The sequence below is a fragment of the Microtus pennsylvanicus genome, chromosome 1 (genome assembly GCF_037038515.1).
Source record: "Microtus pennsylvanicus isolate mMicPen1 chromosome 1, mMicPen1.hap1, whole genome shotgun sequence".
NCBI classification, from domain to species: Eukaryota; Metazoa; Chordata; class Mammalia; order Rodentia; family Cricetidae; genus Microtus; species Microtus pennsylvanicus.
In genome coordinates this window covers 191,531,537-191,552,158 of record NC_134579.1, presented here as the reverse complement: position 1 = coordinate 191,552,158, position 20,622 = coordinate 191,531,537, and the positions used below count along the sequence as shown (strand labels likewise).

General features: G+C 36.9%; 1 protein-coding gene across 4 annotated transcripts in view; it reads left to right on the top strand.

Annotated features, from left to right (window-relative positions):
- The window catches only part of Ahi1 (Abelson helper integration site 1), a 148,454-nt gene that overhangs the window by 91,166 nt on the left and 36,666 nt on the right, over positions 1–20,622 (top strand). For all 4 annotated transcript variants that reach the window (XR_012907697.1, XM_075947891.1, XM_075947902.1 and 1 more), the window contains one exon: positions 6,550–6,611. Coding sequence is in view for 3 of the 4 variants with exons in the window: in XM_075947891.1 (XP_075804006.1) it covers positions 6,550–6,611 (62 nt within the window). In the remaining variant the exon portion in view is untranslated. The remainder of the gene's footprint in view (positions 1–6,549; positions 6,612–20,622) is intronic.

Genomic DNA, 20,622 nt, shown 5'->3' with positions numbered 1-20,622 from the left:
CAGGGCCTTATTGTAGGGAACTCATTCTCTCTCTCTCTCTCTCTTTCTCTCTCTCTCTCTCTCTCTCTCTCTCTCTCTCTCTCTCTCTCTCTCTCTCTCTCTCTCTCTCTCTCTCTGTGTGTGTGGGGGGGGGGGGTAGTAGTAGGTGTCCATGTATACTTTTTAAAAGTCTTTGGTGTTACAAGCCTCTTCTTATACTCCCTCCTCTACCCTTCGCTGCACTCCCAAACCCCAGTACAGCTCTTCCTATTCCGATAGTCTCTTTTAACCCTTTATCTATCCCCTTTACATTGGAAGACCCTCCCTCATGGCTCCTTAATTTTCTGGCCTCTCTGGATGTTCGAAATGACACACACACATATCCAAATATTAAAAGTTAACATCCAGAGATGAGAGAAAACGTGATGTTTTTTCTTTGTGTGGCACCTCCCTCAGAATGATTGTTTCAAGCTCCATCCATTTACTTGAAATTTTCATTTTTCTTAATAGCTAAGAGTATTCCATTGTGCAGCTAAGTCACATGTTTAGGCTGTTTCAATTTCCTAGCTATTGTGTCTAAAGTAGCACTGAACATGGATGAGTACCAAGAGTGGTATAACTGACTAATAAATAAGTAGATCTATTTTTACATTTTTGAGAAACCCCTCACTGACTTTATTATGAATTTATCAGTTTACACTCCCACCGGAGCAAAGAGGTACCCTCCTTTTTCCACGTCCATCACCCATGCCACCATGTGGTGCTCTTTTTTCTTCCTCTTTTTTCTTTTTTTTAACCTTAGCCATTCTGACTTGTGTAAAATGAAATATCAAAGAAATTTTAATTTGCAACTCCTTATTACCTAAGGATGTTGCCCATTTTTAACTGTTCCTCAGTCATTTGTATTTCAGTTTTTGAAAACTCTGTTTAGTTACGTAGCCCATTTTTAGCTGGGTTGTTTTCTTGTTCTTGATGTTTTTTTTCCCCAGTTCTTTATATGTTCTAAATCCTAACCCTTTGTGTTGCTGCTAAAGATTTTTTTTTCATTCTGAATCTGCCTTTCTACTTGAATGATAGTATCTTTTTCCAAGTAGAAATTTTAATTTCAAGAGGTGTCGTTTATTGTTGGTTGTAATGCCTGAGCTATTAGGGACCTGTTCAGAAAATTCTTTCTTGTGCCAATGAGTTCAAGCATATTTCCTCCTTTCTCCTCTGTCAGAGTCAGGATATTAGTCTTTTGAAGTTCCATATGAAATATTTTTAACTTATATGAAGAATTGCATTGGAATTTTGATGAAGATTGCACTGAATCTGTAGTTGCTTTTGGTAGAATGGCCATTTTCACAACATTAATTCTATCAGTCCATGAGCATGGACGTTTTTTCCATCTTCTGGTATCTTCCTCAGTTTCTCTCTTCAGTACCTTAAAATTTTCACTATGCAAATCTTTCACTTCTTTGGTTAAATTTATTCCAAGTTTTTGTTTGTTTTTTGTTGTTGGGTTTTTGTTTGTTTTGAGGCTTTTGCGAATGGTGTTGTTTCCTTGATTTCTTTTTCAGTGTGTTTGTCATTTGTATCTACAAAGGCTACTAAATTTTTATGTTAATTTTGTCTTCTGATACGTTGCTGGATGAGTTTATCAACTATAGAAAGTTTAGGGTATTTTACATATTGAATCAGATCATATGCAAATAAGGAGAATTACACTGTTTTTCTCTTCTGTTTTGCATCCCCTTGTGTCTTTGACTTTTCTTACTTCTCCAGCTAAAACCTGGGGATTGTATTCAACAGGGTTGGAGAGAGTGTAGTGCCTGTTCTTTTGTCCTTTAATGTGAACCACCTTTGACTGTTTCCTTGCTTGTGATGTCAAAGGTTCGCTTTGTATTTTTCCTGCCCCCAGACCTATCATTTCCTCAACAGTGTTGATGCTATAAATAGATAATGGAATCCAGAAGCTGCATTCTAGGGCTCAGTGTATGTGTGATTGCTTGTGAGTCATCCCTCTTAGGCCCTATCACTCAATAAACATATCTAGAAATGGGTTTATAATGATACTGCCTCAAGTTTAAATTCCTTTCATATTTGTATGCTTGGGTTTTCATAACATAAACTTGCCATTTATCAAAAAGAAAGGATACAACCAGGCAGTAGTGGTACACCTTCAATTCCAGCACCAGGAGGCAGTGAAAGGTGAGTCTCTTAAATTGGGCACCAGCCTAGTCCTCCAGAGCCAGTTCCAGGACAGCCGGGACTACATAGAGAAACCCTATCTCAAAAAATAAATAAATAAACAAACAAACAAACAACAACAACAAAAGATTACAAATATTCTCTCCACTTTTCCATTTAACTTTGAAATATAAAAACCTTGTTTAAAAGAGGTTTCCCCATACCTGAATTAGCAACACAGTTTTCCTGTTTTCTGCTAAGATTGGGATGTCTTCATTTGTAGTTTTAATTATCTGATGTATTTTGAATATATTATACTGGTATAGTTTGTAAGACAAAGATCAATTTTTTTCAAAACGTCCATCTAGTTGTGCAACACCACAAACCAAAAACAGTCAGTACTGCATTATTTTAGTTAAGGATGCTTCTTCACCCTTAAATATCCTTTATGCTTTTCTTATTTTGTTTTACTTCCATTTGGTTGATTTTTTTAAAAGAAATGAAACTGGGTTATTTTGATAATGTCAGAGTAGACAGCTCCAAAGCAATACTAACTAACATAATAACAAAATAGAAATTCACAAATCAATTTATAAAGTACAATATCTAAAACTAATACCTTTTACATATTCAAGAAAATTAGAAGACATGATGAAAGAGAATATCTCATTTATATGAACAGTGTCAAAGATGAAATTCTTGATAATGTGGGAAATGTTCAAAACAGTATGATAAAAGTGTTAAAATATTTCTGAAATGAACAATCATCTTGAAGAAATGTTAAGACATTCTGTCCTTTGTGCCGATGTAACACTGTATTGTCAGTTCTGCTCAAAATAATATGTGAGTTTAATAAGATTTTAGTTAAAATAGAGGTTTCTTTCCCCAGAATCAGATAAACTGATCTAAAATGCACATGGATCATGAAAGAATACCTAGAGAAATATTGAGGTCTAAGGGGACAAAGAGAAGCCAGAAGAAATGAATACAGATGAATACCAGTTCATCTCCATGAGGTGGCTGGGAACAGAACTCGGGGTTGGCACTGTGAGACTGCCTGGCACATATGAGGTCTTAGCTGGATGTTCAGCCCGAGCGTGCTTCTTCCTGCTGCTTTGTACATTTCAGAAGCGCTTGCTGTTTTAGTACCTGTTATTAAACTTAACAGGAGCTCCCTGCCCTCTACAACTTTTATTGGAACATAATGGTTTTTATTTCATTTCTCAAGGCAAGTTCATGTATGCTGTGAATATGTTTCATTACCATTGATTAATAAAGAAGCTTGTTTGGCCTATGGTAGGGCAGAATAAAACCAGCAAGGAACAGATATATGTAGAGAGAGTAGGCAGAGCCAAAGAGACAACATGTAGATGCCACTGGAACCTTAATGGTAGGCCATATCCTCGTGGTGATACACAGATTAATAGAAATGGATTAATTTAAGATGTAAGAGCTAACTGTCTCGAAAAAAACCAAAAAGAAAGAAAGAAATACGCAGTGTTGTAATTAATATAGAGTCTGTGTGATCATTCAGATCTGGGCTGCCGGGAAACATAAGAGCTGTCTCTGCTTACAGCAAGTGCCATGACCATGTCAACTCTTCTAAAGAAAAGCATTTAACTAGGGCTGGCTTATAGTTCAGAAGCTTAGTCTATGGTCATCATAGCAGGAAACAGCAGTGTGGAGGTAGACATGGTACTGGAGAAGGAACAGAGAGTTCTACTGCAGGTAGAGAGTGACTGACTTGAGCTTCTGAAACTGTAAAGTTCAGCCCCAGTGACACACTTCTTCCAACAAGACCACACCTCCTCCAAGGCCACACCTCCTGATAATGCCACCCCTCCTCTGTGTCTATGGGACCATTCATTCAAACCACCACAGCAAGTAATCAAAGCATAATTCATTATTCTCTACTTGCTGTGTCTTTCATGTGGCCTGATGGAAATCTGTTGGTGGAATTTTTTCTCTCAGAAAAGGTCATTTTTTTTCCCCTTCAATGGTTAGCTGAGGTCCATTTACACAGTGGAGAGCATCTTACCTTATTCAGGTTCTTCTGGTTTAACTGTGACTACGATCCAATAGAATGCCTTCAGAGAAACACCTGGACTAGTGTTTGACTCAGTGTCTGGATACCGTGCTTAGGCAAATTGACATGCGAAGTTAACCAGCACAATAAACCACGTATGTGTCTTCAGGTGTTGTGTGCCAATAAACGGAAAGCCAGAGTCAGATGTAGACTTTTAAATTAAGACCTGTGGAAGAGGAAGCTGTTTCAGACATCTCTATAATGGTTCCTTTTTATATGTTCTTAACTTGAGCCTCAACAAACATGCACTACTGTGTTTTCAAACTGTTATTTCTGCATGCTATTGAAACAAAGCAAAGATTATAATTTTGTAATCCATTTCTAAAATTGCTGTCTTCGGAGTCTGAGAAGATGGCTGAGTGGTTAGAGTGATTACCACATGAGCCCCGAGGACTGTAGTTCAAATCTCCAGTAGCAGTAAATGCCATATGCAGTTGGCATCCTGTCCTCTCACAGCCCGAGCAGTGGAGGTCATAGAGCGAGCTGGCTAGCTAGATTGGTCCTTTGTGTCTGAGCTCTGGGTTTAAATAAACTAAGGATGTACCAGAAACTTTCTGTAGCAAGCAAAGGAAGAATATACCCAATGCCAACGTTTGGCCTATACACACACACAAGAATGTAGTTTCTGACATTCTACTCTTGAAATTGAAAACTGAAATCTGAAAGGTTTTTCTTTTTTTCCACTGCAATTGTTCAAGCTTTTAAGGATGTAAATAAAGGGAATGTTTTGTTTTGTTCTTATCCTTTTAAATTACTTTTTATTTCTAACCAAACAAGACAACTCTCACTTGAAAGAGTGTGGAAATGAGCCATTCCACACTCTTCTCATTGATTGCAGCTAGGATAGAGGATGTGAGGGACAACAGAAATTGCACAAATTGACAAGAACCAAAATTGTTTAAAATTTTTCCGATTTTTGTCTTTTTTTTTTTTTGACTCAAAGGTAAGATCAGCCTGTGAATAAATGTCTTTTCCTTGGGGTTACCTTAAAGACTTTACACTTAAGGAAAAACCCTGCCTCGTTTGCTCTACTTTATTTTTTCAGTCCAGAACAGTTCTGTTTTATTTTACTATTTCATCTTTTTCTCTGAATACCAGATAGCCACTCAGTTAATATTAGTTGGTTGTACCAAGGCTCTAAAGTACTTCATAAGCTATTGGCAAACAATAGGCCCTGAAAATGCGGGAGGGGTTGTTTTTTTATTGCTTGAAGGCTTCTTTTGTTTTCTGACTAGAATTTACTGAATGGTGCATCGAATTTCTTATTTTCCTGTCTCTAGAGGACTGTGACAGACACTCTCAGCATCCTCAGTGCTGACATGCACCACCGTGCTCAGCTCTTGAAGAAAAAAAAAGTTTAAATGAAGCAAAGCTGCATTCTTAAATGTATTTTGCTTCATTTTTAAAGATGGTATAGTTTTGTTTTGATCTCACTTCACCCTTTTTACTTTAAGAAAAATCAGATAAGTACTTACAAAAGAGTGAAACTTAACATTTTGCTTAACCTGGGAATTTTGTGAATTGCTAATAGTAGACTTGGTAGTTCTCACCTCCAGCATCTGTGTGACAGCCTAGCATTATTTGATCAAACCATTCCAATATATTGTTACAAACTCACATGTTTGCTACTGGAGAGACACTAAAAAGTAAGTGAGACCCACATCTGTGTTCATTTTTTTAGCTTGTGCCTGACTTTGAACTAGTGTCTTACAGATCAGATGCGGGGTGTTATGTATTTTACAGGATTCTTATGACAAAGAAATGCAATAAAGGACACTGGGAACAAAAAGATAAGTCCACATGTGATAAAAGGGTATTTCTCAAGATTAGCCCTTATTGTTGCCATTGTAAAGAGAGAGAAAGCAGAACTTTCTGACAGCCTATGGTGATTGAATAAATAACAGAATATATCACAGTAGGAAGTCATATCAAAGAGAAATTCAAATGAATTTATTTATTCTTTTGGGGAAATAAGGAAGCAGTGATTCTTTCACAGCTTTTATGGTGTTACATTATAAATCTAATGACCTCAAGTAAGAAATAGAACTTTCCCAGAAGAATTGCAGCCGAGAGCAGATAATGGTAGAACTTTTGTGCTGAGAGCAGCATATGAATACATCATCAACAGTTGCTAGATGCCACCTGAGGGGGGAAAGTGGCTTAGCTGACCTCACCAACTGTTCCTGACCAGAGAATTTGTGACAGTTTGGTCGAGTCCTGCCTTCTAAGGAACATTTCTTTCTTATGAACTCTATGATGTTTTCAAGGTAATGAGCATAATAACCAAATAACCAAAGGTTTCTTCCTTTCCGCAGCATTTATCAGCATAGAAAGAAAGCCTTGCATCCGTCAAGTACAAGTAGATGCACCACCAATGGTAAGGGACGCTCTCTCCCTCCCTCCATCCCTCCCTCTCCCCTCCCCTTGTTAAGACAGATAATAAACTACAGAATGGTGCTGGTTGATGACACCGTCCCTGAAAACTCATGCAGCTTCTCTTTCCCAAAGGTACAGCCCTACAAGAAATTAATTTCATGTGGAAAATAAAAGAAAACCTATTTTTTGCCAAAATATAGGAAAATAACATGCAATCTTAACAGCCATGTGTTCATATTTCAACCTAAAATAATTTATACTTTTAATAATGTGATATAATATAATATGATACTTGCTTTTAAGATGAACTATTTTCTAGAATAGTATTATTTAGAGTGGATGTTTTATTATAGTAAAAGAATTCCCTATTGCTCAATTTCTCTTAAAAGTTATTTTACTGCATTATTATGGGAGTGACATTGTACCTGTTGTCTAGACAACAAAAGACAGTTAGTTATACTATTTACTATAGTAACATACATAGAATGGTATTTTCTTTTAGTCTCTGAACATGCTTGTATGAAATAAGCCCAGGTAACTAGTTTCCAGTTGGAATTTTCCTAAGATGATGTCATCTAGAAGACATCTGCTCTCCCTTCAGCATAGTCTCCTCATCGTTTGGATAAGTCTTCCAAGCTCTTCAAATCACTCACCATTTTCTGTTTTGAGAAACAGCTCATCATTTTAAATGAAATAGAAACAATATTGAACTACATTTGGATATTGTCTTGTGATTAAAAATTGCCATCCTAGAAAATTGACTTTATTATATATTTGATTAGTTTAATGTGTTTTATCATTTAAGGTATATGATATGTATGTCATGTCTGTCACCAACAAAACCATAAAAAATATTCAACTGTAGGGTCGTTCCAGTTTTCCTTAGTAAGTACACTAAGAGAGTAGCCACAACATTGTGTAAGTTTGATTCTTTACTAAAATTAGAAGCTGAATTAAGGAAATTTGTTATTTTTAATGTATTTGAGTAATGTACTCAGTCTTTAGATTATTTCCATACTTTTGAAATTTAATTTAATCTTACAGGCATTCCTATGGCACCCGTGTCAAATTTCTGGTTCATATGTAGATACTAGAACCCTAAAAAGTGCAACCCATCAGTTTTCTTGTTATGTAGTTTCTGAGATGATTATAGATGAATTTCTGTTATTAATTGGTGAAGTATTAGAGCCTAATCCACATGGAATCAAGAGCAGGGATGCTATTAGTATTTATGGCAGGTGTACAGTAATGACCCCAGAAGAACCCTGAGGTCGGAGCTGGTTCTCATGCATGTAGTGCTTGGTTGTTGTCTTACAATTCTGCTCCCCTGGCTGGATCATAAATGGTAGCTACTAATGTATTCATACCATTTTACCACATATAGTCAACACATTTTTGCATATATACCATATACACACGTGCGTGTGCATGTGCGTGTGTGTGTGTGTGTGTGTGTGTGAGAGAGAGAGAGAGAGAGAGAGAGAGAGAGAGAGAGAGAGAGAGACAGAGAGAGAGAGACAGAGAGAGAGAGAAACTCCCCAAACCTCCAGCTCTCTTTTTATAGGTTGTTCTGAGGTAGGACCAGCTATTCTGGTGTTTCTTTGCTACAAACTGAAGAATGTTTTGCCCGCCGCTGCAGTCCTTCAGCCTGCTGACAGTCTTGGCCCTTCCCCACAGAATCACAAGTCTCTTCATTATCAGATTCCCTGAGGTTCTCAGGACAGATTAAGTCTGACTTTTGCAGAAGTATAGTTCTATATAACTTTTGTCCTTGAGCTTTTTAATTGTTTAAGAGGCCAATATGTTTATGGGAAAAAGAAGGCAATCAGTCCTTAAAAATTATCACCATGAGATATTTGTAAATGCAAACCTTGTATTCCCTGGCCTGGAGAGCTCATGTATTAAGCCCCCTTTTGTGCCCAAAAACAAAATAGAAAGGGAATCACGCAAGATTTGAAAATGGCTAAGTGACGCCTTGACTTGTCTGGAAACCTCAGTGCCCCTCATTCCTACCTGTTACCTGTTCTTTCTTTGCTCTTGCTCCTAGTGCGCCAGCCAGCAGCCCATGCCTTGTAGAGTACTAAATGCTAGTTGTGACTCTAGCCAGGAAGTAACTGTTATTTCTCAGCCTCTGTCCCAGGGAATGGTGTGCTGCTTCTTCATAGTCCCAGGTGGAATTCTGAAGAGTTTTCAGTTAAATATATGGTTATAGGGGTGAGTTTGCTTCTTAACAGTGTAATGCTGTGCCACATAGGTAAATATAGATTAGCCTGAAAACAAAACCACCGCTGTGCCTTTGTTCTCCATTGCCTAGCCCTCTTTTCAATTGACTTATTTACTTTTTATTTTCATTTGTTACGTGAGCACGTGAGCGATGTTGGGTTCGGGGGGGGGGGGTTGTCTTTGGCATACATAGCACTCTGGTTTTACACTACCTTTTTTTTTTTTTTTTTTTTGGTTTTTTCAAGACAGGGTTTCTCTGTAGCTTTGGTGCCTGTCCCGGAACTAGCTCTTGTAGACCAGGCTGGCCTCGAACTCCCAGAGATCCGCCTGCCTCTGCCTCCCGAGTGCTAGGATTAAAGGAGTGCGCCACCACTTCCCGGCTGCACTACCTTTAATGGAAGTTAGGGCTGTGCCTGAATGGATTGATGCCCTGCATCAAAATGAGTCAGACTTCCCTTTTGATTTCTATATTGAGCTGGTGTTTTGCTTTTCCTTGTTTTAGAAGTGAGCAGTGAGTCTGTGGCCTGGCGTGTTAGGCAGGTGCTCTCCCACTGAGCTGCTCTCCCAGCCCTGCGCATGCCGAGGTCTTAGTCTTGTCTCTACCTGAGAATGCATTTCCAAAAGGGAGATGAATTAAGTCTCCATATCTAAAACCGTCTCTCGGGATTCTCTGTGCAAAAGAGAGAGAGATGAATTAAGTCTACACATCTAAAACCGTCTCTCGGGATTCTCTGTGCAAAAGAGAGAGAGATGAATTAAGTCTACACATCTAAAACCGTCTCTCGGGGTTCTCTGTGCAAAAAAGAGAGAGATGAATTAAGTCTCCATATCTAAAACCGTCTCTCGGGGTTCTCTGTGCAAAAAAGAGAGAGATGAATTAAGTCTCCATATCTAAAACCGTCTCTCGGGGTTCTCTGTGCAAAAAAGAGAGAGATGAATTAAGTCTCCATATCTAAAACCGTCTCTCGGGGTTCTCTGTGCAAAAAAAGAGAGAGATGAATTAAGTCCACATATCTAAAACTATCTCTCAGGAATCTTTGTGCGAAAAAGAGAGAGATGAATTAAGTCTACATATCTAAAACTATCTCTCAGGATTCTCTGTACAATCATAGTTTTATTTGGTGATAGAAGTTGATCATCTCTGCCTTCTGGCAGAGTCTTAGGCAAGTTATTGGATGTTAGCCTAATACTCTTTTGTATAGCTAACCTGTTAGGCCTGCTTGTACATTATAGGCTTTATTTTATATGTACCTAATATCCCAGTTCTGATTTGAAGATTAAAACTGGAACTTTCTTCATGTTGACTTTTTTGTTGAACAGTATTCACTTGAACACTCTACAAAAATGCAAGCAAGGCACATTAGTCGATTATATGAAAATTAGATGATTATAGAAAGATTATTGAAAATAATTAGATTATGCCCTTTAAAGACTAGTCTGTGCACCTGCTGATGGCCTGTGGCAAGGTAAGGGTAAATTATCAGCCTCTAATTTTTCAGAGGTCCTTGTCTGCACCCTGAAAGGCAGGTGTAAAAGTTAGTTAATAGTTAAGTCAGCATAGGCGTGAGTCCTTTATTTGCTTTAAATGAAGGACTTATTTGCAAATCAAAAAGAAGCCCCAACCAACATGAGTAAATGTTCCTAGGAAACACAGTTAAAGTATACCTGCCGTTTAATATGTTATCATATGCATAGCATGTCATTTTATGTTTTGTGGCGTGTTATTATGCTTGCAGAAGACATTAAAACATAGTAAGCCATGCCAAATGTACACATGCTTCTTAGTGATTTGAGTTTTGTTATTTAATCTCCTCAATAAAATAATAAAGCAAAATGCAAACAATATCAAAATTGCCTATTTTGATTAATGACTTGAATTTTTTGCAAAGATTCTACCTTTCACATCTGTAATAATTACTAATAGGCTTTGCTCTTAATTTGTTCAGTGATCCTCTTATGAGCACACATTTTCTTTTAATAGATGGATTTGAAGTAGTTTTTAGATTACAGTTTATATTTTCTAAGAAGTTTATATTTGTACATCTGCTACAACAGGTTCAGACAAAGTACAGTCTCTTATTAGGTTTATGCCTGTTATGAAATACCTATTATTTGTCAAAGTAGCCCTTTCATCATTAGGATTTAAAATATCCAAATTGACTTGAAATTTGAATGTTGGCTCAATAGTTGTTCATACATTCATTCTTTGGATTAACAGTAAAGTTTTTAAAGGTTAACTGATAAATTTTTGTCACATAACTTATTAGTATTAAACCTTAAAGTTTTAGACTGTTTTGTTACTTTTTAAATATTTGAGGTGTCCATGGTATTGCTTGGCCTCAACACTAAATTTGTTCATAAATTTATTGATTGAGTCATACAAAGTAAATTTTATTGTGTCTCTGAAATTTTATGATAGGTCTTATTTTGCAGCATTTTGGATCATTATTGCTATGTTATTTTCATTGTTTAGCCCTGACGCTGACAGGATTCCTACATTCTGTATTACTACATTTTATAAAATAGTTTTTATACATGTACTTATGTACAATATGACAGTTTCATGTTTAATGTATTGTTGTAAAATCATACTTGTAGATAAAAGTATATGGATTTAAATGAAATGTCTTGATTCAAAGGGCACACTTTATCTTCTCCAATGTATAGCATTTTCCAGGAATTCATAGCATGTAAACTGAGGTGACTATGCCCCTATAAAACTCATAAAATAGAACCTATGGTTGATCTCTTCCTGTAGGTAATTGCAGGGTGGAGAGGGAACCTGTAAACTATAAGCTTTTATAGCTTGCCATAAAAGAGCCTGTTTTCATTTATCAATGAAGTAGCAATTCAAAGCAGTTCTGCTAAAATTTCTACTGAAACTTGAAAACAAATGCAAAATAGTTGCTCTTTTAAAACCATTTATGACTGTTCATAATAAACAGTATATTAAGTGCTTGCACATTCTTTCTCCTCGGAACATTGTAAATTAGGAAGCCTGTGTTAAGTTTCTCCCATTGCCACTCCACTGACATTGTTTTGTAGATTTCATTCTAATTCTCTTTTTTCTTTACTATTTTTTTTTAATCCATCAAACTTACTCTAAAATGGTCCTATCTCTGGAGCACTATAAAGTAACAGTGACATGAACTGAATTCTACAGTACCAGCAAATACACAGTTTACATGGGAAAAGAGTATGGCAAACATTATTGAAATACCAAAACAAAACCCAGAAAACATAAAATCCATGTCTTCATAAACTAGGAAACATGTCTTTAACTAGTTCTTGCATCTATAAGAAAGATGACCTATACACAGTTTAAAAAAAAAGTATAAAATGACTAAGCAGGCTCAGAGCAATTATGGAAGGGATTTCATGTCACCATGGCAGCGTGTACACAAGTACAGGAATACAGAATAGGCCTGAATGCTGTAAGGATTCCAGGGACCAGAGTTATTTGGGAATGCAGGTTAGGGTAAGGTTGTACTAAACTGGATCTTCAAAGAGGGACAAACTTTAAAAAGTAATAGGACACTCGAAACCGAAGATCATAGGAGGAAGCACACACAGTTTATAGACTGATAGACACCTCTGCCTTCCTTAGTCACAGAGAAAGACTCCACAATCCCTTTCATCTACCCTTGACTCTAAAGCCAGAACCACGTAGCCAAAGCTGCCAAGTTGTGTTGCTTCCTGGGACTGGAGCATCCCCCCTACACCCCACTCAGTTTCATCTTCACCAGCTTTCTGTTTTCAATGGTTTCCGTCACTGCCTAAGCTTGGCTACCCTGGATCTCCATCTGTAGACTAGACTGGCCTCAAACTCAAGGATCTGCCAGCCTCTGCCTTCCCCATTCTGGGATTAAAGTTGTGCACCACCACGTCTGGCTCTAAGCTTTTCTTTAATTCCTCTTCACAAGTTGGAAACTTGATTGGGAGGGATCTTGCCCTGAGGTCACCCTTTATTCCATTTCTTAATCTGTTTATCTCTTTGAACACAGGACTCAGCTCCATTCCACTTCCTGGTGCTCCTTTTCTCCTAAATTGTACATTTTATATTTTTACTTTCTCAACTTGTTCCCTTTCGTTATAAATCGTCATTAGAGTTAACACTAATAACTACATGACAGAGACTTTACTAGGCTGTTTTTGAGATTTCCTCTGCCAATAAAATTATTCTAGATCTCTTCATATTAGCCTCAGGCAGACTCTTCAAACAAGGGCAAAAAGCAGCTACATTCTTCGCCAAAACATCACAATAATGATCTCTAGACAACATAGTTCTTCTCTGAAACCTGTGGATCCCAGGCCCCCAGAGTTCTAATCACTCTCAGCACCACTCTCTTCCATGCTTCTACTAGGATGGCCCATTAATCAGCTCTTGAAGCAGAAATTTTGTTCATTATTGTTATGCTGGGTAGCATACAGGCAGACTTGGTTCTGGAGAAAGGAGCTGAGAGTTCTACATCTTGATCAACAGGCAGCAGGAGGCAACTGTCAGGAGCATAACTTGATGAATGGAGATCTAAAGGCCTACCTCACAGTGACATACTTCCTCTACCAAAGCCACACCTACTCCAAAAATGCCACACCTCCTTATAATGCCACTCCCTATGAGTGCCATTTTCTTTCAAACCACCATAATAGCTTTCTCCAGTCTCTTTGGAATTGTCATATTTTGTAGTGTCCCTTTATGAATTTTCTGTTCAAAACATTAGGAAAATACAAAACAATTGAATGGTAGCTACTGCTTTAATTTTAGGTAACATTGTTTTTCCGTGTTTTGCTTAAGAATTATTATTTAATTGTATTTTCAGTTTTATTTTATGTTTAACAAAATTGTAATTGTGTATCTTTTAAAACAGGATTTAGTGATTACTTAAAATTTACCATTTGTAAAAAAATAATTAAATTTGATCATTTTAAAGAAGTATCAAAATATTCTACAACAGAAACCAAACATGAGTCAACCGTGTTGTTAAAGAAAACTTTCATTCAGAAAAGAAAACAGTGAACATGAAATATTTCTTATTTCAGGATAAATTTAACTAAAGGGTATCAAACAAGAGACAGAGGGCTCAGCTTTAGTGATAAGAACCTAGCATTTATAAGACCCTGAGTTTGATCCCCAGCCTTGAAAAAAAAAATAAAAACTATCAAACTGGTACTGTTTTTACTGCTTAGTTGGGCATCCATTGTCTTCTATGGCTAATGTTCAAATAATAAGTTTCTTTCTTTGACAAATACAAACAGACCAAATTCCGTCTTCCTGGGCACTATGTGTTATATCATCAGCCAACAGCAAGTTGTGCCTTGGCCAGAGATGGCAGCGCTGCTGTATCTTAACACCAACACTCCTTGGTATAACCACTTCATTCAGTCACAGGTTAGCTAGATGCGTAGACTGTGATGAGTTCCTAAAAGGAAGAACACTTATTCTATGGTTGCATTAGATGTTGGAAAGCTTCCTGATCACCACGTCTCCTCACAAACTGCTGGTAGCTTAGTACAGCCTAGGCAGGCTTCACTCAGAGCACTTTGGGGATTGAGAACATATTTTACCAAATATGGAAATTAAAAAAAAGATTATTTTCAGATTTGTAGTTGGAGTTAACATCTGTATTAGAATATAACGTCATCTTTATAACTTTAAATGTTCTAAAGAAACGTTTTACTGGAAACAATATTCCTCTATGAATTGAAGAGTTTTTGAAAAGTTAAATAGCAATAATTATCTCCAACATATGGGGCACTTTCTGTATGCCAAATACTGTGTAAAGTGTTTTTTATAAGTGATTTCATTGTCTATCATAATTCTGTAGACAAGGGTATTCTCATTAACATTATATGCCAAAGGAGAAACTGAGGCAGACAGTCCTTTAAGATCATCTAGAAACACTTCAGTTTAATGTGTTAATGCATTATGGAAGATGGACCAATAACAATAACTCTAGAAGTATTATTGATCCACATCAATAAGTCATTAAATTTCTATGTTACTCCATAGCACAAGGCAGATTTTGTGGAAATCATGAGTTGCTCAGGTAATAAGGGCAGTTAGTCCTGTAACCCAGTTGATATTTTAGACATCTGCTACATGGTGTCTGTTAGTACTTCTAACCTGTGTTACATTATTGGAAGGGGTAAAACTAATAAGGTAGGTAGAGAGCTGTGTGACAAAGCCCGCAGACTGCTGAGCACCATAGCAAGGGCTGATCAAAGCCACACAGGAGAGGGACTGGGAAGACCTTGATTTGGGACGCAGCCCAGTACAAGTGCCTTCCAGAGACTCTTTCTGAGAGAGCCAATATCGAAAACATGTCTTGCAAAAAACTCTATCAGCCCAGGAAGAAGTCTCAAGCAGATGATTTGAGGTAGTGGATATAATCTAGGTGATTTCCTAGGAAAAGTAGCCTTGAGGTTTTCAGTAACTGAGGGCTGAAAGAGATATGTCAGGGTAACCTGGATGTGAGAAGGGGATCTTGGGGTTTGGTGGGAAGAATGCAGGCCAGAAGCTGTGGTTTTTCTAGTGCATAGGCAGAGTCACCTGTGACCTTGAGAAAGGAAATTAGGGACACCTGCTGCCCTGCAGCTCCACTACCCACAGACAGCCACAGACAGCTGTTTGAAAGCCAGGAGTGGAGGAATGAAAAGGTAGTTATGAGTGTCACCAATGAGAGGGGTTGGGCCTCCTTGCACTCTTCCTTGAGACCTATTTAGAAAGCTCACTGAAACACATCTAACACCTAAGTGTGAATCATTTTCCAGCTGTTGTTCTAATCGTGACTATTGTTTCCATTCTATTCAAGAAAATAATCTTTATAATCAATATTTAGGGTGTTGCTAATTGAAAACTTACAAACAAAACAAAACTAAAAAAAGTATTGCCCAATACTCCTGTCTTCTCTAGAGCCTTCCCATTTGCTCTAGTTTTCTATGACATTGCTAGCAGCCTATTGGTTCCTACAAGTAAACCCTTGGTAACTGTTAGGCTCCTTTAGTTGCAGGTACTCACATATGTTGCTTTCTCTGTCCATTGTAGTTCTACAATCTAATCTCTACCATTTGCTATTGTGGCCAGTGTCAAGAGTCTGCTCTCTGACATGGAAAACTGAATCTTCATGTTTGTACATTTACCTGTACTGTCGCTATGCTTATCCTAAGCACCCTCACCTCCCATAATCATTGTTCCAGTTGTAACTATAATTTTTCATAACAACTACATTTTAATTTGGTTCCCATTCCATAAAATTTAGCCTCTTATTACGTGTGTGTGCTTGTGTGTGAGTGTGCGTGTGTGTGTGCATGTATTATGTAGCCTCTTCTATCAGGCTTACTGAATGTTTTCACAACATTCAACCTTGTACAGTGTGTCATAATGCATTCAGTTTATTAGCTGAAGAGCCATCAATAAAGACACCTGGCATCAACCTCTGGCCTCCATATGCACACAAACTTGCATGCTCACACACAAACACACGTGTCCAAGAATATGCCAATTTGCATGCATACGTACACACATGCATTTATATCCTCCCTATTTAGGAGAATAACTGTATCATAATATGGTAAATCTATATCTAATATTTTGAGAAACTTCAAAAATGATTTCCTAAATATTTTAATCACTATTAAATCCTACCAGAAATGAATAAGGGTTTTGGTTTCTCTGCATCTTCACTTATTATTGTTAATTTTTTATTTGTTTCCATTTATCCTTGAGCTTTCTTTTTTGGTCTAGTGGTTATTTAAAGTACTTGATTTAATTTCCACATATTTGTGAATTTTCCTAATTTTACCTTGTAAGTGATTTCCATTTCAGTTAGTTATAGTTGTTGAATATGCTTTCTATGAATTTGAGTTTTTAAATTTTATATCCTTAAAAAGGTTTAGTTTGTGGTCTCACATATTGCCTATTCTAGAGCTATTTTATTTTTCTAATTCAGCTTTCTCTTCAGTGTTCTGAGGCTGTATACAGTAAATGCATGCTTGTGCTTACTTTTATCTTCCTGACTGACTGGCATTTTATTATAAAACATCATTCTTTGCCTATAGTGACAGGTTTTGTCTTGAAGAACATTTTGCCCTATGCAAAGACAGCTACTCCTGTTGGGGGAGGCTGTTCATTTGTTTCCAGCTGCCCCGACACAAAATAATCACTTAGAAACTCTATTATTTAAATCACTGCTTGTCCAATCACTTAAGCATACTGCTAGCTAGCTCTATTCTATATGGTTAACCATTTCTATTAAGCTGTGTATCACCACGTGGCTGTGGCTTACTAGCAAGGTTCCAGCGTGTCTGTCTGCTGTGGCTCCAAGGCTTCTCATTGACTCTGTCATTTTTCTCCCAGCATTCACTTCAATTTTTCTCACCTAGCTCTATTCTGCCAAGCCACTGGCTGAAACAGCTTTATTCATTAACCAATAAAAGCAACACATATCCAGACGAACTTCCCACATCATGCTCCAGTTCATTTAATGGATGTCCTTTAAACCTGAAGTGCTCCTCTTGTACAGCTTCTTGTTGATTCATGACTTTTATTTACTCCTGTAGTTTTCTTTTTGAAATTTTAATCTATTTACGTTTAACTCAATTACTGATAAGGTATGGATAAGTCTACAGTTTTGTTTAGCTTTTTAGTGTCTTTATGTATTTTTCTTGCTATTCTGTTAAATTTCCACTGTTAATTTGGGGGAAGGTAAATTCATATCTTTATTTTGCTCTCCCTTTCTATTTTTTAGCAGTTTTACTGAGTTGTTTTCTTAGTAATTACCCTTAGAATTTCAATTAACATCTTAATATAATTTAATTTGGATTAGGAAGAGTTTTAGTGTCACTCTTCCCACCTTTATAATCTGTGCTGTTATTTTCATGTATGTTTTCATGTGTTGTAAGCCTATCAGCATGTGTTTATAGCTACTTATATATCTGTAGTAGTACAAGCGGCGGGGCTGCGTCCCCAGCACCCGGCCGCCAGCATGGCTAGCTTATGCCCCAAAATAACAACACACAAACTGTATTCTTTTAAACACCGCTTGGCCATTTCTATCTAGCCTCTTCTAGGCTAACTCTCGCACCTCGACTAGCCCATTTCTAGTAATCTGCTATAGCCCACGAGCTGGCTTTCCAGGAATGATCTTAACCTGCTTCTGCCTGGAATGGGAGAATCATGGCAACTCACTGACTCAGCTTCTTTCTCCCAGCCTTCTGTCTGTTTACTCCTCCCACCTATGTCTTAACCTATCAGGGCCAAGCAGTTTCTTTATTGCTTAACCAATGAAATCAACAGATTGATATATGACACTCCCACATCATATATCAAGTTCCTTTTCAACTAGATGGGTATAAAAAGAGTTACAAATAATGTGGGCTTGTTGTTGTTTTTGCTTGTTTTGGCATGTTCATGAGCTTATCTGTTAATATTCCACACCAGGTACTCACATGCATGTACATGAGCTTATCTGTTAATATTCCACACCAGGTACTCACATGCATGTACATGAGCTTATCTATTAATATTCCACACCAGGTACTCACATGCATGTACATGAACTTGTCTATCAATATTCCACACCAGGTACTCACATGCATGTACATGAACTTGTCTATCAATATTCCACATCAGGTACTCACATGCATGTACATGAACTTGTCTATCAATATTCCACACCAGGTACTCACATGCATGTACATGAACTTGTCTATCAATATTCCACATCAGGTACTCACATGCATGTTCATGAGCTTATCTGTTAATATTCCACATCAGATGCTCACATGCATGTACATGAGCTTATCTGTTAATATTCCACATCAGGTACTCACATGCATGTTCATGAGCTTATCTATTAATATTCCACATCAGGTACTCACATGCATGTACATGAACTTGTCTATCAATATTCCACATCAGGTACTCACATGCATGTACATGAGCTTATCTGTTAATATTCCACATCAGGTACTCACATGCATGTACATGAGCTTATCTATTAATATTCCACATCAGGTACTCACATGCATTTACATGAGCTTATCTGTTAATATTCCACACCAGGTACTCACATGCATGTACATGAACTTGTCTATCAATATTCCACACCAAGTACTCACATGCATGTACATGAGCTTATCTGTTAATATTCCACATCAGATGCTCACATGCATGTTCATGAGCTTATCTATTAATATTCCGCATCAGGTATTCACATGCATGTACATGAGCTTATCTGTTAATATTCCACATCAGATGCTCACATGCATGTTCATGAGCTTATCTATTAATATTCCACATCAGGTACTCACATGCATGTACATGAGCTTATATGTTAATATTCCACATCAGATGCTCACATGCATGTTCATGAGCTTATCTATTAATATTCCACATCAGGTACTCACATGCATGTACATGAACTTGTCTATTAATATTTGGCCTTGTTGTTTCGGGGGCTGTGGAAAGATAGCACGTGGAGAAAGTATGTATTGAAAATGAACCTGCTCATTGTAGCCAAGAAGCAAAAAGATGAAAAAAGAGACCAGGACCCCATAATTCGTTTTGAGCAAAAACTCTGCTATGTTTCACTTGTTAAAGGTTAATCCATCTTCCAGTAGTATCACAAATTCAGGATGTATTTGCCCCTGCTCTAGTTAGCTTTCACAGACCCTAGATCCTGATTGGTAATTAGTTTTTAAAACATATGGAGGGACACAGCAATTCATAGGAGCTCACTAGTCAGCATATAAAAATGAACCTTCACATATAAAGTACTTATTTTTGAAGCCTAAAGTAAAATTTATGAACTCCCATTTTCATTTGTTTGATAGAGAATTCCCAAAATGGTGAACTAATGAGCACTTTCTAGCTGTTGCTAATTATCACTGAGGACCTTTCTGCTATGGAATTGCATCAATCAGATAGAAGATTTTATAATTTATATATGATCCAGTATATTCATAGTTTAAATTACTTTTAAACCAATGAATGCTGTTCTTCTGGAATAATATTTGAACACATATAGTAAAATAAATCGAAAGGTAGGTGTACCAGATACCATCTTACACAAACCTCTTATTTTAAAGTCATACAAACCTGGTGTTTTCTGTACTTTACCTGGGGCACAGAGAAAGACCAGAAATTTACTCTCTTGATTCTTAGTTTAATATTCGTTTGATTTACTCATGGTTGTTGTTTTATCTGAACATAATATAAATCAAATGCTTTCAAATACTTTGATAAAATGTTTCTGATTTTGCATATACCAGCATTTAAAGCATGACAGCAACAAAGCTTTTGTCTAGTACAAGGTGATATGTTTTGTGAAATTATTTGCTTTCTTTATCTCTGATTCCTTATCTATTTTTATCCAGAAAAGATTAGTTAAAAGTAACAGCATCTTGATTACTTTGTACAAATACTCATCAGGTTCTCTCATATTGTATTCCCATTCCCATAAATAATTAGAAGACTGATTTGCCATACTATGCTAGGAATAGGGTGTGCTTTTCTTCATTCTTCTTATGAAGCAAAATAGAATCCAGCGTCACTATGTGGAAAGGGGTCATATAACATTTAATGATGAGTTTCTACACAGTTCGGGATTTATCATTAAATTTCCTTTCACGATATTTTATATTATTTCTGCTTTAATAGTAAAAGCAGTATTTCTTAATTAGCATTAGAAATAATTTCCTCAAAGTTTATTAATTTTAAGATAAATGCTAAACAGCTCTTTAAATTTTATCTTATATTAACTAATTGGTAGTAACTTACCAGTAAGCAT